Source organism: Podarcis raffonei, chromosome 3, assembly GCF_027172205.1.
Source record: "Podarcis raffonei isolate rPodRaf1 chromosome 3, rPodRaf1.pri, whole genome shotgun sequence".
Taxonomy (NCBI): domain Eukaryota; kingdom Metazoa; phylum Chordata; class Lepidosauria; order Squamata; family Lacertidae; genus Podarcis; species Podarcis raffonei.
Window position 1 is genome coordinate 17,744,043 of NC_070604.1, and position 25,838 is coordinate 17,769,880.

Genomic DNA, 25,838 nt, shown 5'->3' on the forward strand with positions numbered 1-25,838 from the left:
TACTCAAATTGCTCTGTTGATGAATGTAGAACGAGGAAGAGGCAGAGAGGAGGGCAAAGGAAGTGCAATCTTCTCAAACCCCAAGATAGGAAGTACCGTATTTTTCGCTCCATAATACACACTTTTTTCCTCCTAAAAAGTAAGGGGAAATGTCTGTGCATCTTATGGAGCAAATGTGTGGTCCCTGGAGCCGAATTGCCTAGGGGTGAAAAGCAGATTGTGCCTTTTTTTTTGCTCTTTTTTTAGAAAGAGGGAAGGGGGTGTTGAAACGAAGCCGCTGAGCAGCTGATCGGCAAGCGATCGGGAGGGAGATAAGGGACGCTAGCGATAAAGGAGGCTGCCTGGGGGGGAGGTAAAAGCACATGAATCCTCTGGATTTTTGCATTGGGTCACCCCAAATTCACCATCAGATCACATAGCATGTCCATGGCTGCAGCCTACACAAAAAAAAACATGCATCCACTGTTTCGTGGGGCCGCAATGGTGCAAAAACGTGTTTACAAAGCACGGATCCACATGGATCCTCAGGATTTTTGCATTGGGTCACCCCAAATTCACCATCAGATCACATAGCATGTCCATGGCTATGCCTGCACCAAAAAAATTATGCATCCATTGTTTTGTGGGGCCGCAATGGTGCAAAAAGGTGGTTACAAAGCACAGATCCACATGGATTCTTAGGATTTTTGCATTGGGCTACCCCAAACTCACTGTCAAGTCACATATCATGTCTGTGGCCACAGCATGAACCACAAAAATCATACATCCACTGTTTCATTCAGAATATTTTTTTTCTTGCTTTCCTCCTCTAAAAATTAGGTGCATCTTATGGTCAGGTGCGTCTTATGGAGTGAAAAATACGGTATTAAAAAGTCCTATTCAGGCACTACCACTCTAAGGCAAAACAGGTACAGCAGGACTGCACAGACAGATGTTTAGCCCCATTTTTGAGGTCACACAACTGAGGCCTCATTTGGACCTCTTACTGTTAGTTCTCCTAACTGTAGATCAGAATCAACTGGTAGGACTCAGGGAGGTCTTCAGCTGATCAGCAAGGGTTCCTAACTCCCAACAGTTTAACAACAAAATGACTTCTCCCCCAGCTGAGTGCTGAAATGAGGGCAGCTAACCAGAAACAGACTTCTGTGTGGAATGACAATGAGCTCAGTTCAGTTCTGGTACTGAAAACAAATTCCTAAGGCTCAGGGTATACTCCAAGGCATCCTATTCATTAATTCTAGCTTTTATGCCTGGCCCTTATTGGTAGATCTTGTGGTTCTGGTAAAAAACAACAACAAAAACCCCAAAGCAGATCTGGAAAGCCTGAAGTCTGCCCACTTCACTTCTATGTCCCTTGTGATCTGCTCCTTCTATTGCCTCCAGTAATCTGATGTGAAAAGCTGCCCCTGATATCATTAAAAGTCCCGTTCATTGAAGATGGAGCTCAGATAAGGACCGTGAGATGTCGGAATGGGAAGAGAATTGTGTCCATGGTTTGGCTGAGTTAGCGAAATTCCTACCCTCAGTAAACCTGCCACCAGTATCTTTCGGCAAAATCTGAAGCGCTTTGAAGACAGCACAAACTGAAGATAATATAAAACAGCTTAGCAGAGATCTTAAATATTTACCTTTTTTGTTGTTGTTCTACTGCATGTCAGATTGACATTTTGTAGCATTTTAAAAATTACCTACCTGGCAGAGTAATCAAATTGGAATTCAACCACAACAGAAAGGTCATTGTTTATATACATTAATAACTTCCATTTTTAAAATACGCGATCAAAATCCCGCTCAACTAACAGAGGAAACATATGCCCTGAAAGAATGGATGCCTTCACTGAATTTTACAGTCACCGATAGAATGATTCGCAGCTTTTCAAATCTCAGCAGTGGAGTGTGTGAAAAATCCTATTACCTTTACTTGCTCCATATGTTTCCTTTAGTGATGCTGCAATAAACTGAACAAGTTCAAATTTTGATCTAGGTATTAGGGGGGTGCACTGGCTCTGTGTCCCCCCCAAATAACGAGGCAAATCTGAGATATTCAGGGTAGTCTTCCATAGTACCTAGTTAGACAATTGGGGTGGTCTACATCTTTGTCTGGACTTTGGAAGGTTTCTTACCCAGAAATCCCACATATCCTCAGCTGCCCCCCCCAAAAAAACCTAGGGAGAGAATGTGATTTCTGTTTTCCCTAAAATGGTAAAGTTTGCCCTATCTTTTTGAAATATGCCAGGCTTCATCCCCTCAGACGGGGTGACCATGCCTGCAATTTGCACCAAATCCTGGCCAAAAATAAAAAATAGAGGTAAAGGTAAAGGGAAACCTGACCATTAGGTCCAGTCGTGACCGACTCTGGGGTTGCGGCACTCATCTCGCTTTATTGGCCGAGGGAGCCGGCGTACAGATAAATAGGTACCTCTCCAGCGGGAAGGTAAATGGTGTTTCCATGCACTGCTCTGGTTCGCCAGAAGCGACTTAGTCATGCTGGCCACATGACCCGGAAGCTGTATGCCGGCTCCCTCGGCCAATAAAGCGAGATGAGCGCCGCAACCACAGAGTCGTCCGAGACTTGACCTAATGATCAGGGGTCTCTTTACATTTACCTTTTAATTTGATGTGCACAGACATGGCAGTAGACCCAACCATGTTAAGCAGGAGATCATGCTCATTCCTTTCCAAGCAATTGTTGCTCTTTGGGTTTCCATAATGAAAGCTTTCTGTATTAATACACACACACTGCAAAATAGCCTCCATTTTAAAGCTGCAATGTAAACAATCTCAAATCCCTACTACCCTTCGACGAACGCTTCTGGCAGGAGTCAGTGTTAAAGTTTAGCCAGCGTAGTCTTTGGCATCAAGCAACAATTTGTTTGTGGTCCTCCAAAACTACAGAGATCCCCACCATCTGGTATTACTGTAGCAACTCTCTGGTAACTTTAAATGTATATTGGCTTGGAAAGCAGTTATCTCACCAGAAAATCTTCAAGTTTCCCAGTCAAAAACCTTGCTTCATCTGTTTTCATTGTATAGTGAGTTCAAGTTCAGACCATGCAAAGTGAGTGACTTATGTGCTTCAGGCCTTGATGTGAGCAGGGGAAAAACTGCTCATGAAAGATGCAGGGAAGGGTGGAAAGAATAAAACATTTAAAATTCCAAAGTTATCTCAAAAAATAATGAAAATATTAAGGTGATTTCCTGGATGGTTTGAATTTCAAGTCCTTGTGGCTTCTAAAGAAATCTTGAACAGATATGGAGAAAGTTAGGGAGCTAATTTGGCGTGGGAACAGTGTGCTGCATAATGTAAACGCAATTCCTTCATATATATTAGCATTATATTTTAAAATAGATGAGTGAAAGAAGTTAGCAAGACCAAAACAAAACAAAACCCTACAACCAGAAAACTAGAAGAAAGGTCTGTAAGTTCCTTGATACGGTCATTCCAATGGAAATGATTGTGCTGAGAAGGGAACCCTTTTATTTATCCCCCCCCCCCCAAATCACTTACTTGCCACCTATGAAAGCACCAGTATTTGGGGTGTTTTTATTCCATTTAGTAAATTTGGAGAGCTAGCCAGTAAAGGTCCATTGTCCAATTAATCCACTAGTGTCTTTGAGAGATATTCAAGGTCTGATTTCTAGTTTTTCAGCCAACAGAGTTCAGCAATACTTCAGCTTCTGGATCCCAAGCTGCTGACCTAAAATATAGTGGTGAAATTGGTACTACTACTACTACTACTACTACTACTACTACTAAACCTGTTACTATTTATTACATTTCTATTCCTCCATTCCTCCCAAAGGAACCTAGTGTATTGTCACAGCCTACTGACTGTATTTGCTACAGAGCTACTGAAGGTTTCCTAGTGTCCTTTCTTGGCCGTTTGATGCCTGCAGTCCTCTGGGGACCAAGTGGAGCTACATGGGACACACAATTTGTAGTAAGCAGCAGCAACTCAGAGCTGATTAGCTGTGAGGGAGTCAAAGAAGGGCAGCTGGAGACAGAAGGTTTCATATGAAACTAGATATCAGAACAGGAGATAAACTGCAGCACCACGGACAGCTCCAAGGCAGACAACTTGCTCCTACCACCCACCACCAGATCCAAACTGATGGTATCACAGTGCAGGTTCTGATGCACCATCAAACCTTCACTTTCCTTGGAGTCTAGCATTCTGGTCTGCTATAGTTTCCAGGGAACTATATATTTCCCAGAATCATTCAGATGAGTCATAAGTAAGCTTTGCAATCCTCTGGCATCTCAGAAAAAGAGGAATAAGTGCCCCGGCATACTGGCTGGTTGGTGAGATTGTTCCTTAGGAGGGCTCCAGCTGCCTGCTCCACTGAGCTGTTGAACCTGGATCTGTGTTGCTTCCTTTCTTTAAAAAATGCAAAATTCAACATGAAAATCAAAACTTAAGAGGGTTGGGTTAAATGTATGTTTTCAATATTGGAGAGAGGGGGACTAGGCAGTGCAGACAGGCTTGCCTCCATTTAAACTGGAATAAACGAAATGATATATAGCCTTGACCTTGAGTAGCCCGCTCATGTTTAAAACTATTAGCCTTGTCTACACTAGCTATATTTGCTACGTTGGCTGATTTGGCTACATTTTTCCGTTAATGTAGACCAGCTGTGTGTATGCACGGAACACAAACATACAATAAACAGATTTAGAATCCTGTTCGTAATATTATAGCCAAATCGAGCTGCGAAGTGACAAACAATAATGAACGGGGGGGGTAGACTCCAAGGAGATTACATTCCAGGATCCTGAGAAGGCTCCGTTGGAAGGCTTGGCACAGAAGAGCTAGCTGGTGGAGATGTAAATTAGCTTCGACAAAGGAAAGATGGAAAGAAAGAAAGAAAGAAAGAAAGAAAGAAAGAAAGAAAGAAAGAAAGAAAGCCATTTGAGGTCCAACGATTCACACCTGGGCAGTCAGTCTAGCAAGCTTCAAGGTAGGTAGCACCCCCTGTTTCTGAAACGGTTAACTTTCGTCAGACGTCCCAAATTGAGGATAGCAACAACCTGCTCTCATTTGTAATACCCTTTGTAGATGATTATACGAAACAAAGATTTTAAACTCAAACCAGGTTTTCCACTGGGGGAGCGTCCAAAGATGTTCGCTGAGAAGGAGAAGAAAGCCAGATGGCATGTGTTGGTATATAGTTAAGAGTTACACAGAGTAAGTCGATAGGAAATGCGAGGGAGGGGAAGGGAAATCACAGCCCACAGTTTTTCATTATTGGCAAGCGAACACTCTGGGGTGATTGCAAAAGAGCTTTATGGGTTTCTTTCGCTCCCAGGGTAGACTTAAATATTTGTATCATAACACAGGCACAAACTTGCATCCAGGGGTTTACTGGCTGTTTAGAAAGCATTTGGTATATTAAAAATGCAGTTACTCAAGCTTATTGCCACAAAAAGAACTGAAACCATAATACTAATTAAAAACATAACCTTTGGTATCGCTAATATTTGTTTCTCTTTTTTTTTCTTCTTCTTCTTTTAAAAAAAGCTGTTAATAATGGGCAATGCATCTGGAAGGAGAGATTTTCCTTCCAAAATGGAATGTTCACACAGTAACCCTCTTCCTCAGGCCAATGTGTTTTATGAACTTGTCAGCAATTGCGGTAGGATAAGGGGGGTGTGGAGGAAAAATAATCTAATGTGATACACACACACACACACAATTGAGGCTTATAATTTTATAATTTGACACCGTTAAAAAGTCACATGGAAGGAACAAAACCTTCCACTTATATTAAAAACTAGAATTACATCCTGGCTGGGGTTCAAATAATGAAATTAAAAGATTTCACTTTGGAGACTTTGAACTAAAATGTTGTAATTCCTTCCATTTCTAAAGCCACGTGTCCTCTGATCTGCATTTCGCAACAGCTAACCTATACTAACACCAGCTGTTATTCCACTAGTTTGTAGCTGAAAATACTACCCCTGGTCACTTCATACAGCACCCCATTTTCAATTTTAAGCTTGGAAACAAGTATTTCAATTGTACAAGTAACTTGAAAACATCATGAGACCATCGGGCATATGGAAATCTGGCCATTCCCAAACTTTTATTGTGCAAAATATTTAACCTCCCTTCACTGAAAGACCCCAGGGCGGTGTACAAAAGTGTGGCTAAAATCCTGTTTTTCATTTGTTTGGATGGAGGGTGTTTTCTGACCTTTGCCCATCATGCAAACAGCAGCAGCAGCAGAGGTGCCCCCGCAAAACCAGATTCGAATCGAAGGTACCCCGGATGTTAAGGCAATAACAGCAGCGGTACAAGCCAGCGGAGGTTTGTGGGTTAACAATAGATAATGCATCACCAGTAAAATCCTATGGCCACTGCTGGTCACTGATTGTACATATCATCTCTAAAGCCCATAGCTAGTCCAGCTGGCATGAGAATAGGCCGCCGGGTTCAATACTGCAAGACACATTTCACACAGCTGTCTCCTCAGAACCCTCTTAAAAGACAAAGTCCAGCAACTGGAGGAACGTGTAGCTACGCTCCAAAGAATTAGAGAGCTGGAGCTCTTCTTGGAAGCAACAGAGCACACCGTCTCCACCAAGGAGGAGACAGGGGACTCCCCTGAGAAGGAGGCTAGTTCACCAACACAGGAGCCAGATATATGGAGAAACGTGACTCAAAGAAGTAGGAGGCCCAGGGTTCACTCTGATTGTTTAGAAATACACAATCGCTTTGAGGTCCTCTCCCCTAGCATGGAAGACGAAGAGCAGACTCCATTTGAGGATCTCTCCCTCATTACAGTCGATCAGGTATATGAAGACGAGCAGCAAAGGCAGTCTTCAGGGAATGTGCAGGCGACCTTGGAACGGACAGCTCACGGAAGAACCCCGACCAGACCTAAGAGGAGGCGTGTAGTGGTGATAGGGGATTCCCTACTGAGGGGAACAGAAGCAGTGATCTGTGGGCCTGACAAGATGTCTCGGGAAGTGTGCTGTCTCCCCGGGGCTAAGATCCAAGATGTAACTGAACGACTGCAAGGAATCATAAAACCCACTGACAAATACCCCTTCCTCTTGGTTCATGTGGGAACCAATGACACTGCAAGCAATAGCCTCCAGAAGATCAAAAGAGATTACGAGGCTCTGGGCAGGAAATTGAAGCAATTAAATGCACAAATTGTCATCTCATCTGTCCTCCCAGTTGAACGACGTGGCCCAGGGAGAGAGGGAAAAATAGTGGAAGTGAACAACTGGCTTCGCAAATGGTGTAAACAGGAACGGTTTGGATTCTTAGATCACGGAATGCAGTTTCTTGAAGATGGACTTCTGGCAAGCGATGGGCTGCACCTCACAACGGTTGGTAGGAATGTTTTTGCAAAAAATCTCAGAAACCTCATCAGGAGGGCTTTAAACTGACTAATGTGGGGGAGGGAGACAGTGCTCCTGAAGGTAGGAGTCTATCAATTGATGAAGATGATCATCCAAATGTCATAGACCGAATGGAGCAAACAGCACGCAGACCTAGTGGTGGGAGGAAAAAATCCTTAAATAAGAGACACGGGGGAATGATTAATGGACTTCAATGTCTGTACACTAATGCGCAAAGTATGGGAAATAAACAAGATGAGCTTGAGCTCTTGGTACAGCAAACTAAATATGACATAATAGGCATCACTGAAACCTGGTGGGATAAGTCCCACGATTGGAATGTAATAATGGAGGGATACAATCTATTTCAGAGAAACAGACCAGACAAGAAAGGAGGAGGAGTGGCGTTATATGTCAGGGATGTGTATACCTGTGAAGAGATCCAAGATTTAGAACCTCAAAGCCAAAGTGAGAGCATTTGGGTCAAAATTAAGGGAGAGAAGAATAACAGTGACCTCATTGTGGGAGTTTACTATAGATCCCCAAGCCAAACGGAGGACATAGATGATGCCTTCCTGGAACAGATGGCCAAGCATGCAAAAGGAAGGGAGATAGTAGTAATGGGGGACTTCAATTACCCGGATATTTGTTGGATGTCAAACTCAGCCAAGAGCATAAGGTCAAACAGATTCCTCACTGGCCTTGCAGACAACTTCATTGTCCAGAAAGTGGGAGAAGCTACAAGAGGAACAGCCATTTTAGATCTGGTCCTAACCAATGTTGATGACCTGGTTAGTGGGGTAGAAGTGGAAGGATCATTAGGCGCGAGTGATCATGCTCTTCTGAAGTTTACTATACAGCGGAAAGGAGCAGCCAAGCATACTAGGACTCAATTTCTCGACTTTAAGAAAGCCGACTTCATAAAACTTAGGGAAGTGCTGGGTGAGATCCCATGGACAGTAATACTAAAAGGAAAGGGAGTTCATGATGGCTGGGAGTTTGTTAAGAGGGAGATAGTAAAAGCACAACTTCAGGCAATACCAATGAGACGGAAACATGGAAGGTGCCTAAAGAAGCCAGGGTGGCTATCTAAAGAACTTTTAACTGAGTTAAAATTAAAAAAGGATGTGTACAAAAAATGGAAAAGGGGGGAAACCACCAAAGAGGAATTCAAACAAATAGCCAGCACGTGTAGACACAAAGTCAGAAAAGCTAAAGCACAGAATGAACTCAGGCTTGCTAGAGAGGTTAAAAGCAACAAAAAAGGCTTTTATGGGTATGTTCGTAGCAAAAGGAAGAACAAAGAAACAGTGGGGTCACTCAGAGGAGAAGATGGTGAAATGCAAACAGGGGACACAGAAAGGGCTGAACTCTTCAATGCCTTCTTTGCCTCAGTCTTCTCCGATAAAGAAAACAATGCCCGACCTGAAGAATTTGGAGCAAATGATTCAGCAGAGGAAACACAGCCCAGAATAACTAAGGAGATAGTACAAGAATACTTGGCTAGTCTAGATGTATTCAAGTCTCCAGGGCCAGATGAACTGCATCCAAGAGTATTAAAAGAACTGGCAGATGTGATTTCAGAACCACTGGCAGTCATCCTTGAGAATTCCTGGAGAACAGGCGAAGTCCCGGCAGACTGGAGGAGGGCAAATGTTGTCCCTATTTTCAAAAAGGGGAAAAGAGAGGACCCAAATAATTACCGCCCAGTCAGTCTGACATCAATACCAGGGAAGATTCTGGAGCAGATCATTAAGCAAACAGTCTGTGAGCACCTGGAAAGGAATGCTGTGATCACCAATAGTCAGCATGGATTTCTGAAAAATAAGTCATGTCAGACTAACCTGATCTCGTTTTTTGACAGAATTACAAGCCTGGTAGATGAAGGGAACGCAGTGGATGTAGCCTACCTTGATTTCAGCAAGGCATTTGACAAGGTGCCCCATGATATTCTTGTAAAGAAGCTGGTAAAATGCGGTCTTGACTATGCTACCACTCAGTGGATTTGTAACTGGCTGACTGACCGAACCCAAAGGGTGCTCATCAATGGTTCCTCTTCATCCTGGAGAAGAGTGACTAGTGGGGTGCCACAGGGTTCTGTCTTGGGCCCGGTCTTATTCAACATCTTTATCAACGACTTGGATGATGGACTCAAGGGCATCCTGATCAAATTTGCAGATGACACCAAACTGGGAGGGGTGGCTAACACCCCAGAGGACAGGAACACACTTCAAAACGACCTTGACAGATTAGAGAACTGGGCCAAAACAAACAAGATGAATTTTAACAGGGAGAAATGTAAAGTATTGCACTTGGGCAAAAAAAATGAGAGGCACAAATACAAGATGGGTGACATCTGGCTTGAGAGCACTACATGTGAAAAGGATCTAGGAGTCTTGGTTGACCACAAACTTGACATGAGCCAACAGTGTGACGCGGCAGCTAAAAAAGCCAATGCAATTCTGGGCTGCATCAATAGGAGTATAGCATCTAGATCAAGGGAAGTAATAGTGCCACTGTATTCTGCTCTGGTCAGACCTCACCTGGAGTACTGTGTCCAGTTCTGGGCACCACAGTTCAAGAAGGACATTGACAAACTGGAACGTGTCCAGAGGAGGGCAACCAAAATGGTCAAAGGCCTGGAAACGATGCCTTATGAGGAACGGCTAAGGGAGCTGGGCATGTTTAGCCTGGAGAAGAGGAGGTTAAGGGGTGATATGATAGCCATGTTCAAATATATAAAAGGATGTCACATAGAGGAGGGAGAAAGGTTGTTTTCTGCTGCTCCAGAGAAGCGGACACGGAGCAATGGATCCAAACTACAAGAAAGAAGATTCCACCTAAACATTAGGAAGAACTTCCTGACAGTAAGAGCTGTTCGACAGTGGAATTTGCTGCCAAGGAGTGTGGTGGCGTCTCCTTCTTTGGAGGTCTTTAAGCAGAGGCTTGACAACCATATGTCAGGAGTGCTCTGATGGTGTTTCCTGCTTGGCAGGGGGTTGGACTCGATGGCCCTTGTGGTCTCTTCCAACTCTATGATTCTATGATTCTATGATTCTATGATTCAATAACATCCCACTGCAACAGCTCTGGCACCTGGTTTCTATTTGGGAATGTAGTTTGCAGTCCGAGGCCTTTCTTGATTCAAAAATAAATTCACTTCAACCCCTGCCCTTTTATTTTTCTCACCATGATGGCAATGCTAAAAGTTTTAATTCCGTGTACAGTGGTACCTCGGGTTACAGACCCCTCAGGTTACAGAGAAGGCAGTTGCAGAGGCAAGCAGTGGCAGATCTGCCACCTGAGGCAACTGCCTCACCTTGCCTCATGGACCGACTGGCCCTGATTCACCTACAAAAGCATTTTGACCATTACAGAGCCAGCTATACGGCATCCTAAGAGTACAGTGGTACCTCGGGTTACAGACTCTTCAGGTTACAGATGCTTCAGGTTACAGACTCCGCGAATCCAGAAATAGTACCTTGGGTTAAGAACTTTGCTTCAGGATGAGAACAGAAATTGTGCGGCGGCAGCGGGAGGCCCCATTAGCTAAAGTGGTACCTCAGGTTAAGAACAGTTTCAGGTTAAGAACGGACCTCCAGAATGAATTAAGTTCTTAACCCGAGGTACCACTGTAGTAGCCAAGGAGGGCATTTTTTAAAATTCCCCCCTCCTCTGTTTGTGTCAAATTCCAGGCTTGCCAACAAGGCCGGTGTGTGGGAAACAGTGAAACTGACGAAAACAAGTGACTTCGTTTAAATCTAATACCAGCAAAGATGCTCAGCTCCGTAGGCAAATGCTACGACATTTGTTGCATGCATCTGCTGGAGGCAGGATCAAAGGTACCAAAATATTTCTGTAACGCTAGAACCACGAAGCCCATCCTTAATAAGATCTCAAGATTGCAATATTAACTTTATGGCATTTTATTTTTACTCTTCACTCAGGGATCGCCAAAAAAACCCAAAAAACCGAGACTACAGTTCCTTTTATGTATGCCTGTGTGCATTTTTATTTATTTATTTAAACCACCAAGGTAGGAGAGATTTATATCATGTAACGCAAGCTCTCAATTGTTTTGGAGAGATACACACATCTTTTATCAATTTATGCAACTGTAAAATGGAAACCTGTGTGTACCCAAAGAAATCAGTAATAAAACCCCAGTGGTTAGCCACAGTACTTAATTTTATGGGTTAGGGGGGTTTCTTTTTCTCTCCCTCCCCCCCTTTTTTAAAAGTAAAGGCTTGAATGCTTTAAGAATTCCACATTCCTCAAGTCCTGCTTTTCATTTGGGGTTGACAGGCAAAGTTCAGAACACATCATTATGGGGTTCGCAGTCACTGCTAAAGGTAACGCTCATATTACAAATGAATTAATAGAAAACACTTACCTTCCCTACTAGCTTGCCTTTCCTGTTCATGCAAAGGTAAAAGTCTGTCTCTTTCCCTTTGATCCGGACTTGACTGCCAAATGTGTCTGTTTCCACTAGAAGCTGGGCTTGGAAAGGAAGAAGAAGAAAACAGGCATTTACCAGACGGGTCATAGAGCGAATGAGTGAAGAAGAAGATACCCATTTTCACATAATCTTGTGAGGTGAGACAGAGCATCTATGTTGCACCCTGAGGCCCCCAAGTAAATAACTTCAAACAGACACATAATTTTAGTTTAAGTTTTTGGGCAAAATGCAGGCCACAACTTTATTGATTACAAAACAAATTGAGCGGTATTGGCCTAGGCATTGGTCAGGTACTATAACTGACTCCTGCCTCTCTGGCAGGCAGTCTGAAAGGGTAAACACCAAGCGAGGGAGCAACACCAGTGAAGATCAACTGAAGCTCACCCCATGGTTCCTGGGGTCCTGGCATGGCCCTAGCCCCTCAAGCGGACTTCAGACCAGATCCAGCACCCCCAGATTCCTTTACTGGAATACCCTATTTCTGGAGGGGCAGGTGATGGCCAGAGCTCCCCTCCCGCACATTTCTATAAACCAATGCCTAACTGCCAAACCTTACAAAGTTGTGACGATTGCTAAGGGGGTAGGCAAATGCCAAGTGGCTAAAGCCAATCTGCCAAATGGAAAAAATTCCTACCCAGCCCCTGCTCCAAAGCTTAGTAAATGAATAAATGCTTAAGTGAAGAAAGAACTTAGCATATGAAGTTGAACGTATGTAAACACACCAAAATCTTGAGGGAGAATTTCCTGAAGAAAGAAATAAAATATTGTAACTTAATCTAAGAAGAAATGTAACATATGGGCTTGAATGTTTATAAATATATCAAAACCGTGAGAAAGATTTTACTGAAGAAGCCGAAGACTCTTCATGGGCGAAACAGGTGACAAACGCCGGCACCCTGTTTAACTCTTGTGCGTAACATCACTGACACTTCGTTTGATCAAACTTATCCTCATTGATATCTAACCCTTGAGCACAAGATCGCTGACACTTCGTTTGATCAAACTTACTTTTGTTGATATCTACAGGAGCCTGGCTAAAGGAACTTGAAAGACTGAATCTTCCTTTTGGACACATTTTGAATGAGTGCTCTGTTTGTGACTTCTTGAGTAGATCTTGTACATAGCTCTCTCAATTTTTGGATTATTAATATAAGATTTACGGGATATGGGTGGCACTGTGGGTTAAACCACAGAGCCTAGGACTTGCCGATCAGAAGGTCAGCGGTTTGAATCCCTGCGACGGGGTGAGCTCCCGTTGCTTGGTCCCTGCTCCTGCCAAACTAGCAGTTTGAAAGCACGTCAAAGTGCAAGTAGATAACTCTGACTCTGGCTGACTCTGGGGTTGTGGCGCTCATCTCGCTTTATTGGCTGAGGGAGCTGGCGTACAGCTTCTGGGTCATGTGGCCACCATGACCAAGCCGCTTCTGGCGAACCAGAGCAACTCACGGAAATACCGTTTACCTTCCTGCTGGAGCGATACCTATTTATCTACTTGCACTTTGACTTGCTTTTGAACTGCTAGGTTGGCAGGCGCAGGGACCGAGCAACAGGAGCTCACCCCGTCGTGGGGATTCAAACTGCCGACCTTATGATCGGCAAGCCCTAGGCTCTGTGGTTTAACCCACAGTGCCACTCGCATCCCACTTTACTTTGTATTTTTTTTAAAAAAAGGCACTGGAGAAACCTTGTTATGCTGCTGTTCTAACACCGCTTGGCACAGTGTAATGTGAACCACCATAAGATCTACGGATGAAGGACACTATATAAATGTAATAAATAATAAGAATGCAGTGGTACCTCGGGTTACAGACGCTTCAGGTTACATACGTTTCAGGTTACACACTCCGCTAACCCAGAAATAGTATCTCGGGTTAAGAACTTTGCTTCAGGATGAGAACAGAAATTGTGCTATAGCGGCGCAGCAGCAGTGAGAGGCCCCATTAGCTAAAGTGGTGCTTCAGGTTAAGAACAGTTTCATGTTAAGAACAGACCTCCGGAACGAATTAAGTACTTAACCTGAGGTACCACTGTACAGTCGTACCTTGGATCCTGAACACCCTGGAACTCGGACGTTTTGGCTCCCGGACGCCGCAAACCCGGAAGTGATTGTTCCAGTTTGCAAAAGTTCCTTTGGAACCCGAACGTCTGACGGGGCTCCCGCGGCTCCTGATTGGCTGCAGGAGCTTCCCGCAGCCAATCAGAAGCCACAATTTGGCTTTTGAACATTTCAGAAGTCTAACAGACTTCCGGAACGTATTCCATTCGACTTCCGACTGTACTAATAAGAAACAACAGGGTTAGAAGTTGCAGGGTACTGTGACTTCAGGTGATACCTTGTTTGGCATAGGATAGATCAAGGGACACATACCGTATTTTTCACTCTATAAGGCGCACCAGACCATAAGACGCCCCTAGTTTTTGGAAGAGAAAAACAAGAAAAAAATATTCTGAATCCCAGAAGCCAGGACAGCAAGCGGGAACGCTGCGCAGTGATCCCGCTGGCTGCCGTGGCTTATGGACAGCCGCGCTCCCTTTAAAGAGTGCACAGAGTGTGTGTGCGGCTCTTGGGGGCTTTTCCCTGAGGAGCCCTTCTCCCTCCTCAGGAAAAAGCCCCCAAGAATCTCACACATACTCCACAGGGCTCTTTAAGGGGAGCGCTGTGCAGAGCCTCCCGCCTGCATTCGCTCCATAAGACGCACACACATTTCCCCTTACTTTTTAGGAGGGGGAAAGTGCGTCTTATAGAGTGAAAAATACAGTATCTCGCGCACACCCTGCAGACCATGTTTGTCGGGTGGGCAGGGTTATGCACCTGTCAATCACCCAACACCTCAGGCATCAAAATGTCTTGGTCCAGCCCTAGTAAGAGGGCAGAGAGTGAGGAGCCACAGGCCTGTGGCAGAGCAGGTGGTGTGCATCCAGGAGATCCCATGTTCTGCTGACCCCCAGAATTTCCTGTTAAAGGTTCCCAGGGAGCAGGAAAAGACCTTTGCCAAAGAGAAAGACATCTCCCAGAGGTCCAGGGGAGCTTCTGCCAGCCAGAGTAGACAGTATAAGGCAGTTTTGTATTCTCGTTATTCTCATGGCTTCTGTCCTCTCATGTTTCTGTATTCATATGTCAAGGGGGGAGGAGGGAATACAGTCTTTGTGCTATGCATAATGTTGATTGTCAGATAAAAACAACTTTCATTGAACTTTGTCCTAGGGATTCAACAACAAAGCATAACGACAAAAAGGTTTCCCATCGCCCATTGCATCCTAAGCCAAATGGTGGATTTCAATCATATATGTAAAGCAGGTCTGCATCTTTTAAAATTCACATTTGTCTCCCTTTTCCAAAACATTCCCATGAAAGCTGGGTAGTTTCAAAACTACAAGATACATCACCTCACCCTCAAACTAAAACAAGTATGAGTAATACCCAGGCTGATTTTAATTTGAAAAATATCACCTTAAAAAGATGTCGGTTCCCTGCTGTGAAAATTAAAACCATCTGGATGGCGTTATTTCCAATAATTAATCTAGCTCTCTTTTGACACTGTTACTAATTAAAATACGATACCCCCTTTTTTCAAGTAAAGAATTTAAATAAATTTTAAAGAGCTAGTAAAATAATGTAATAATTTTTTTGGAAATAAATGAAAATTACCTTTCCTCCTACTTGCACAGGCTAAAAAAAATGCTGTGGCTGTACCTTTTCTGCTAACAAGAACTAATTTAGGCAAGGCATTCATTCACACAAAAACCAAGGACTAGTAGACACCGTGCAATGGGTCTTAAAGGCAAAATGCAAGGTATTTAAAGGGAAAGATTTAGGATAACATTTCCAAGACCACAACTCTGAACTTGCTACATAGAAGGAAAGACAACTGAGTTCACCGTATTGAATCATGGTGCCAACTTGTTCCTAGGCACCCAAATAACTAAGCATAATAATGATAATGGGACGTAACAAGAGCCAAGCTGTCACATGGATTAGAGATCCAATCCTGTGATCTATTGAAACCCATTAGGATCAGGGCAAAAGGAATAAACCAACAATGGAAACAGTTCCGGTTTCCGTCGCTGTCAGGGGCTCAGGAGCAGAAGCACAGGGGAGAGAGGAAATGGAGAGTGAAGGGGAAGAATCTGAGGGCAGCGTAGGGGAGTATGACAGTGACCCGAGAGATTCCATGAGCTTCTCCAGCGAATCAGAAGATTCCCAGAAAGGGACGCCGATGGTCAGGGCAAGGGGGGTCCCAGGGGGGACGCACCAGAAACAAGGGGCCAGCGGGGACTCCCAAAGCAGCAGCGGAAGATCAGGACCAGCTTCCCCACCAGAGCGTAGTGGGGGGGAAGAGTCCCATGTGTCAGGACCAGCGTCTCCTCCAGCGGGGAGAGAAGATGAGTCAGGGCTGACCACGCCTCCATCGGAGAGTGGGGGAACGGAGGGGAGGTCAGTTCCAGCTAGCCTCCCCGAAGGGGGAAGCAGTGACAGCAGCAGTGTAACGGTCAGGAGGAAGGTTGCCGGCTGGGCGCGCGCGCCAAGTTCGAATGTACAGGCGCGCGGGACAGCAGAAAACCCGGATTGGGAACCAGGTCCTAAAGCCCGCCGGAGGCAGGGGGAAGACTCAGGGGACTCAGCGTCAGAAGAGTCTAGGAAGGGCGAGACCCCGACGGACAGGCGGAACCAGAGGAGGAGAGAGCAAAGGAAGAGGTGGAGCAAGGCTAGAGTCTTAAACTGGTGTCTGGGGGGAGGAGATTCAGACGGAGCTTCAGCGGTCTAGAGTTTGAGACGTAGAGCTGCACGCTGCGGCTGTGAAAGCGAAACTGAACTTCAATAAAGACTTTCGTACTTAACAACGAACCGGCGTTGGTCCTTTGTGAGCTGGGACCTCGGGCAGCTCTGACAGTCGCGAACAGACAGGGAGTGTGGAAAATCTCCGGAGGAGTTTTCCGAGTAACACAGGGGCTTGGGGGTGTCGCAAAGGCACTGCGCCCCCCAAAAATCTCAAGGGGGAGACCCTTGGGGGAGAGATACCCAGCCGTGTGGAAGCGGTCAGCTGTTTTTTCGGGGGTTTTTTTTTCTGGAAGATCTTGAGGCAGCGAAACCGCAAGCACAAAAGGGAAAGCAACGACCCTGTATTACGATGCCTCTGACTCCCACTGAAGAATGCGACGAACCTCCAAAACTATAAGAACGGAACCCTTAGTGTGAGTAGACTCATTTAATGCTACAAAATTTAAAAATACACTAAGAGAACGTCGGATGTTAGACGATTTAATTTAGGAGTTCACCTCGGTAGAGGATTAAAATGGCGCAGGCTACAAAGTCGCAAGGTGGAGGAAGGAATGTATCTCTTTGCCTGACTGAGTGAACACAAAGTAAACGTCTCGGGATTTATTGTGGGGAATTAAAAGAATTTGAAACATTCCACCGTTATGAAACACTCTTTACTTTTTTGGGGGGAGGCAGACAAAAAAAAAAGAGAACAAGCAAGGAAACTTCATAGAGCCATTTAAAACGGAGCCTCTTAGAACTGCTTAAAAGGACAGCTGGAAATACGACCCAAAGAAATTAAAGAAATATTCGGGAAAAGAACTTTTTCTAACTTCCCCTAACTTTGGGAAGTTATCGACGTTTCTGGGACTTATTTTACGACTGTTTATTTGAACTTTAATCCGAAGAACCCTAGGACCCCTTGAACTCTGGAATTTCCCGCGGAGGCTGCATTTATGTCCTGCTCAGAAACCTCTGGCTTCTTTTCTCTTCCCACTCTCTCTCTTTCCTCCCATGTTCCCCTTATGTTATCTATGATATTTACACCCTGTTTTAAATTAGAGAATTATCTGGTTATTTTGCCCTTCTCTTTTCTAATCCCCATTTATCTGTTTCCCTTCCCTGCCTTATATTCTCCTTTCTCCTTCGCTTTCCATTATAATTAACATAACTAACAACCTATTTTCCCTACCCTCAGCCCTGAGGAAAATTTAACCTGATTCCACCAACCTGAGCAGGACTAGCATTTAAACCAAGACGTCTTTTTACATCTGGAGATGAATAACCAACTAAACTTAAATAATTGAGAGAAGTAAATGACATGTTGAATAACTTCAGACTCTGAAAAGTTGGATACTATTTGACATAACCATTGGGAACTCCCTGAAATATCTACATCTTTTTTAGGACTATAAAGTGAACTAATAAACTTAAAATTTGAGGTAATAGAAAACAATGAAAGTCTGACATATTTTCTGTGAAGCGGATTAGGCCGACAAGTGGCTGAAGAGTGCAGAGACTGAACAATTTTTTCTGAACTGCAAAAGAGACTATTATTTTTGATTCTTGCCTTTTGTTCTGTTTTTCTCTCCTTATGTTGTTGAAACAGCTATACTAACATATTAACACTACTTAAATATATGATAACAAAAGGTTATTGGTAAAGCTAGTGGGATTGGATAATTTTGAATAAGCCATTGAAAGATCTCTCTTTTCCTTTGGGGAATATAGGTTGGATGGAAATTAAAGAGGATATGTCAACAAGGGAAACAAAGTGAAATAAGAAAATGATATAAGAATATATAAATAAAGGTGTTGAAATTACAGAAAGGGTAAAGGAAAGATTGTGAGCCCCCTGGGGGAGAGAGCAAAAAGTAAAGTCAACTATTGAGAATTAACCCATAAAATGTCAGGGAAAAACGGGAAAAAAGTAGGAGGGACACCAGGAGAGAGAAAGGTATCCCGACAAGAGGAAATTAGAGATTTAGACATTTTATGGCTAAAGATTAAAGAGGAATTTAAGCAAAATGAATTACATATGGAAAACAAATTAGGAGAAATACAGGAACAGATAGATAAGAAAATAGAAAGTGCTGTAGGAGAACTCTCTAGAAAGGTACAAGACTTGACAGCCAAGTCAAAAATAATTGAAGAAACCAATAAAAAAACCCAAAAAGATCTGAGAGATCAAAAAAAAGAAACAGAAAAATTAAAGGAAGAAGTAAAAGATTTAAATAAAATGCAAGATCAATTATGGGACAATTTAGCCATGACAGAAATGCATCAGAAACAACTTAATTTAAAATTCAGAGGAGTTGCAGAAGAAGTAAATGAAGATATAAGAGAAAAAATGGTTAAAGAACTTGCAAAATGGTTGGAAATAAAAGAAGAACAAGTAGCATACACGATAGAAAGTGTGTTCAGAATAAGAGGGAAATCACAACAAATTAAATCAAAAAAAATCCCTGGCGACTGCTTAGTAATATTTAATTCAATGGAAATGAAGAACACTATACTAAGAACAAGCTATAAAAGAAAGCTAATGATTGGAGGTTGTCCAATTATTATCTTTAAAGAAATTCCAATCAGGATTCTTCGCAAAAGGGAAGGATACAGACAATTAACAAGTGTCCTGAAGAGAAATACAATACAGTACAAATGGGAATTCCCAGAAGGGATTTCCTTTTTTTATAAGAATAAAAAGTTCAAACTGACAGACACACAAGAAGCCGGAAAGTTTCTGAGAAGATATGAAAAGCACCTGGGTAGGGAAGAAGAAAGACCTGGAGGAGGAGAGAGGAGAATGGGTGAAAGAAGAGGGAGAGGGGACAGAGGAAGAGGCGGAGGATACAGGATCGGGGGAGGAAGAGGAGGGGGAAGAGGTGGAGACTATTGGAAACAGAAGTACCATAATTTAAATCAGAAACTAGGATAGAGCGTTGTTAGTTGAAATGACCCTTAAGTTTTTGTCGTGGAATGTGAACGGCTTTAATGAAAAGTCCAAGAGAAATAAATTTGAGAAAATTATAAAGAAAAAAAATATTGATGTGATCTGTTGCCAAGAAACACATGTTGCCAAAAAACACAAACATATTTTAATAAATAAAAAGTTGGGAATAGAATTCATTAATTCAGATTCTAAGAAAAAAAGAGGGGTAGTAATTTATGTGAAAGAGAAATTAGAACCTAAATTAATATGTAAGGACGAGGAAGGAAGAATCTTAGGAGTGCAAATCAACTATCAGGGAGAAAAACTCAACGTGGTGACGGTCTATGCGCCAAATACAAATAAGATGGAGTTTTTCAAAAAATTGGAACAAGTCTTATTAAATCTAGAGAATAATAAATTGGTCCTACTTGGAGATTTAAATGGAGTGCCGAAACCAGAACAAGACAGAAGCTCAAAGAGGAAGAATTTAAATCAAGGGAAACTTCCGAGATCGTTTAATGACCTCGAGGAAAACTTAGACTTAATAGATGTATGGAGATACAAAAACCCCATGACAAAACAATTTACTCACTTCTCAGAGCCGCACCAGAGTTGGAGCAGGTTGGACCAGATATGGGCATCAAGAGAATTAACAATAAGAGTGTCGAAATGTGAGATACTACCTAGAACACTATCTGATCACAACCCAATAATATTACACTTAAATTGGAAAACCCAGGGTATGTACAGATGGAGAATGAACGATTATCTATTTGAAAAAGAAGAAGTGATTGAAAAGGCTAAAACCACCTTAAAAGACTATTTTGATTTAAATATCAATAAGGAGACAAATATGGACATAGTTTGGGATGCCAGTAAGGCAGTGCTAAGAGGTTTTCTGATACAACAAAATAGTCAAAGAAGAAAGGTAAGAGAACAAAAAAAAAGAAGATTTAATTACCCAACTGAGAGAATGTGAAAAGAACTTGATAGAAAAACCGAGTGATGAAGGGAACAAGCAACTGTACAAGATACTACAAGCACAATATTCAACATTAATAAATCAAGAGGTAGAATGGGGAATTAAGTTAATGAAACAAAAAATTTTCGAATCGGCAAACAAAACTGGAAAGTTTCTGGCGTGGCAACTGAGAAAAAGGAAAAAACAAAATGTTATTAATAAAATAAAAGTAGAAGAACAAATCTTGGAGGACCCTAATGAAATAAAAAAGAGCTTCCTCAAATTCTATGAAAACCTATATAAAAGAGGAGAAGAAGATGCCATAGAAATAGAAAAATATTTAGAAGAAAACAGAATTAACAGCATATCGGAAGAGGAAAGAAGTTTATTAAATAAACCCATAAAAGCAGAGGAAATTCAAGAGGCGATAAAGAGGATGAAACTGGGGAAAGCCCCAGGCCCAGATGGTTTATCGGCCAAGTACTATAAAGTCCTAGAAGAACTTATAACACCGGTGCTATGTGAAGTAATGAATGAGATTCTAGGAGGAGGAAGAACACCAGCGTCCTGGAAAGAAGCATACATTACGTTGATACCGAAACCTGATTCGGATAGACAGATTATTAAGAACTATAGACCGATTTCATTATTGAATAATGGTTATAAGATCTTCGCAGACGTAATGGCGACCCGACTTAAAAAGTGTTTAGTTAACCTCATCCATACCGATCAGGCTGGTTTTTTACCTAATAGGCAAATAAAAGACAACATAAGACATACAATAAACATTATTGAATACTTAGAATGCAAAAATGAAATCCCCGCAGCTTTAATGTTCATTGACGCTGAAAAGGCTTTTGACAATGTATCCTGGCGTTTTCTTATAAAATGTTTGGAAAAGACAGGGATAGAGGGCACATTCCTTGAAGGAATAAAAGCAATTTACTCACAACAAAGTGCTAAATTAAGTATTAATAATAACAACAGAACCCTTTGAAATTTCGAAAGGTACAAGGCAGGGGTGCCCTCTGTCCCCTCTTCTGTTTATCATGATGTTAGAGACAATTACAAATAAGATAAGGAAAACCCCAGAGATACGCGGAATAAAAATTGGAGTGAAAGAATACAAATTGAAAGCATATGCTGACGATCTTATGTTGTCTTTGGAGGATCCAAAAGAGAGTGTTAGTAAGGTGTTAGATTTGTTAGAAGAATTTGGAAAATTATCTGGTTTTAAATTAAATAGAACAAAAACTAAAATGATGACTAAAAATGTGAAAGAGGAGGTAAAAAACCATCTTGAATCCCAAACTGGTATTAAAGTAACTAAAAAAGTAAAATACCTTGGAATCTGGTTAACGATGAAGAATATAAATTTGATGGAAGATAATTACATAACCACATGGAAAGAAATAAGGAAGGACTTAGATACTTGGAATAGAATAAAACTTTCTTGGTCGGGCAGAATGGCGGCGATTAAAATGAGTTTACTACCGAAACTGTTATTCCTATTCCAAAATATACCAATAATCAGGGGAACCTCAGTATTCAAAGATTGGCAGAAAATACTCTCTAAATTTATCTGGCAAGGGAAAAGGCCCAGAATTAGATTCAAATTACTTACAGATCAAAGAGATAGGGGAGGATTCGCAGTCCCAAATTTAAAGTTGTATTACGAAGCCTCGTGTCTTTGTTGGGTCAAAGATTGGATTGTTATTAAAAATAAAGACCTGTTAGATCTAGAAGGATTTAATATAAGATTTGGTTGGCACGCTTACCTATGGCGTAACAAGGGAAAGGTTCATAAAGGTTTTTCTAACCACATTTTTAGAGGACCACTGCTGGAAGTGTGGGAAAGAAACAAAAAATTATTGGAACAGAAGACCCCTTGGTGGCTATCGCCAATTGATATCCTGACAATAAAAAAAACAAACATCGAAGGAGAAAGATGGACCTATGAAGACTTGCTAGTAAAAACAGAGACTGGTTGGAGGATTAGGCCTTATGAAGAAATAAAGAACAAATTGACAGGATGGATCCAATTTCACCAAATTAATTCTATATGGACTGAAGATAAAAAGGATGGGATAAGTGAGAAAAAATCTAGATTCCAGATTGAAATACTAGAAAATAAAACAAAACTCCTATCGAAAATGTACAGCCTGTTACTTGAATGGGACACCAAGGATGAAGAAGTAAAGGAGGTAATGGTGAGATGGGCAATGGACTTCGGACATAATATAGAGTTTGACAAATGGAAGGCATTATGGAACAAAGGTATGAGATTCTCGGCATGCACAACACTCAGGGAAAATATGTATAAAATGATGTACAGGTGGTACGTAACGCCCATAAAATTGGAAAAAATATATAAAACTGGTGATAAATTATGTTGGAAGTGTAAGATCAAGGAGGGCGATTTTTATCATATGTGGTGGTTGTGTGAGCCTATCAAAAAATTCTGGGAATCTATTTACAATGAACTAAAAAAAATCTTTAAATATACCTTTATAAAAAAAACCGAAGCCTTTTTGCTGGGGATAATTGGAGAGGAAATCAAAAAGGAAGATCAAACACTCTTTCAGTACGCAACAGTGGCTGCTAGAACTCTAATAGCGCAGAATTGGAAGACATCAAAAATCCCAACTATAAATGAGTGGCAATCCAAACTATTTGATTATTTAGAATTGGTAAAAATGACACAGAAAATAAGAAATCAAAAAGACATAAAGTTTAACGAAGAATGGAATAAATTTATGACATACATGGAAACAGAGGTAAAAAATCTAAAAATCACAGTAGGTGTGACGTAACACATGTGATGTAAAGAGTTTTTTAAGGAAAAGAAACTGCAGATAAAAAATCATATAATATATTCTGAAACCGAGATGAAGGGAAGTCAATTAGTGTTGTGTGTTATTTAGTAAATGTAACCTAATTTGTTGGTATCTTATGTTAGGAGATGTTTTTTCTTTTGTTTTCTTTATTATTATTTCTCTCTTTTTATGTATTTCTTTTTTGTGTGTATGTGTTATGTATGTTTCTTTTGTTTGTTTTAATGTTTGATGTAGCAAAACGAATTAAAATCAATAATATAAAAAAGGGGGGGAATAAAAAAATTTTTTAAAAACCAACAATGGAAACATTTGCTGGGGTTAGAGTGATTGCAGATAAATTATTTGTCAATTACAGTCATACCTCAGGTTACAGACGCTTCGGGTTGCGCGATTTTGGGTTGCGCACCGCGCCAAACCCGGAAGTACTGGAACAGGTTACTTCTGGGTTTCAGCGCTTGCGCATGTGCATGCACAGAAGTGCCGAATCGCAACCCGCACATGCGCAGACGCAACACTGCGGGTTGCAAACGTGCTTCCCTCACAGATCACGTTTGCAACCTGAGCGTCCACTGTATTCTGCATTTTACATGGCGTGAAATTGGGCCCAAACTTTGGATCCCCTCAAAGCTGGTATAATTTCATATCAGTTGTGTAAGTCCATTCAACTTCTAAAAGGTTTGAGAACCAAATCGCTCCTGCAGCCAATCAGAAGCCATGGAAGCCCTGTTGGATGTTTGGGTTCCAAAACAATGTTCGCAAACCGAGTTCCAGGGTGTTCAGGATCCAAGGTACGACTGAAGAAGAAGAAGAAGAAGAAGAAGAAGAAGAAGAAGAAGAAGAGTTTGGACTTGATATCCCGCCTTTCACTCCCCTTCAGGAGTCTCAAAGCGGCTAACAATCTCCTTTCCCTTCCTCCCCCACAACAAACACTCTGTGAGGTGAGTGAGGCTGAGACTTCAGAGAAGTGTGACTAGCACTAGCCCAAAGTCACCCAGCAGCTGCATGTGGAGGAGCGGGGAAGCGAACCTGGTTCCCCAGATTACGAGTCTATCGCTCTTAACCACTACACCACACTGGTGTAACTGTGGCAAAGTGAACTTATGGTTGGAAAAATGAGAAAATGAGAAACGTCCATCCCTCCAAACTGCAGTGTTGTTCTGCGTGCAATAAAACAGACATGTGAGCCCACATTTCCATCTCCAATGGCTTTCAGGCTTCTTCCTGCACAGAATAATACCCATAGCCAGGGCCGGATTTAGGTTTGATGAGGCCCTAAGCTACTGAAGGTAATGGGGCCCTTTATATGTCCAGCTGTCCTTTGTCAACAACAACAACCTGGTTCACCAGATTACGAGTCCACCACTCTTAACCATTACACCATGCTATAGAACCATAGTATCATAGAATTGTAGTTCTGGAAGGGACCATCATCTAGTCCAACTCTCTGCGATGCAAGAATCTCAACTAAATCATCCATGTCAAGTGACCATCCAACCCCTGATTAAAATCCTCCAAGGAAGGAGAGTCCACCGCCTTCCGAGGGAGCCTGTTCCACTGTCAAACAGCTCTTCCTGTCGGAAAGTTCTTCCTGATGTTTAGTTGCAATCTCTTTTCTTGTAACCTGAATCCATTGGTTCAAGTCCTACCCTCCAGAGTAGGAGAAAACAAGCTTGCTTCATCCTCCATGTGACAGCCCTTGAGATAGTTGGATGGCTATCATATCTCCTTTTAGTCTCCTCTTATTCAGGCCAAGCATACTCAACTCCCTCAACCATTCCTCATAAGGCTTAGTTTCCAAAGCCTTGATCACCTTAGGAGAGTGAGGAAAATTCCTCAGGGATGATTCACACCCTAGCCGGCACTTTCTTGATCTCCTGCCCTCAGGCAGAAGATATAGAAGCATGATTAGTCGCACCAACAGGGTAAAGAACAGCTTCTATCCGTGGGCTGTTAGGCTGCTGAATGAAAAGACAACAACAGGGCTTTCGGGTTTGGTGGGTGTGCATCAGTAAACGAGGGGAATTAAGACTAAGAGAGCTGAGTGTGGGGTGCTCGTGTAATCTCACTGTATACAAGTTGTACAAGTGACAATAAAGTATTTCAATTGTAGCCAGAATGGTACCATCAAGAAGTCAGGCGGAGGCATCAGCAATGCTCAGGGAAACTCTGAAGCACGCAGATATGCAAAAAGAGTCTTTTTAAAAAGAAAATCTAAGGGAGACCGCACACAGAAAACCCGCCCTAAAAAGCAGCCCAGTGAAGACTGTGTGTGAGCAGTAGCCATTAACTGTCAGTTGGTGGAAACAACGGGAAACTTGGCAGGGTGGATGGGTGTTGAATGGAGAATTGTGGAGGAATAAATGGTTGGCTGGCTACGAACCTGAACAGGAATACTCCTGTTAGGAAGTGAGGAAACACTTCTAAGATTTCCTGCTTACGCATTGTAATCCACCACTCAGCACTCAGACACAAAGCCTTGATGCACCAGACTAGAAGCAGCTAGACTAGGAGGTGGCACAACAAAATGACAGAGCCACAAGAG

At 42.3% G+C, this 25,838-nt stretch overlaps 1 protein-coding gene across 4 annotated transcripts in view; it reads right to left on the reverse strand.

Moving 5' to 3' along the window:
• The window catches only part of FGF18 (fibroblast growth factor 18), a 151,642-nt gene that overhangs the window by 16,537 nt on the left and 109,267 nt on the right, over positions 1–25,838 (reverse strand). For all 4 annotated transcript variants that reach the window (XM_053380679.1, XM_053380682.1, XM_053380680.1 and 1 more), the window contains one exon: positions 11,745–11,851. In XM_053380679.1, the coding sequence (XP_053236654.1) occupies positions 11,745–11,851 (107 nt within the window). The remainder of the gene's footprint in view (positions 1–11,744; positions 11,852–25,838) is intronic.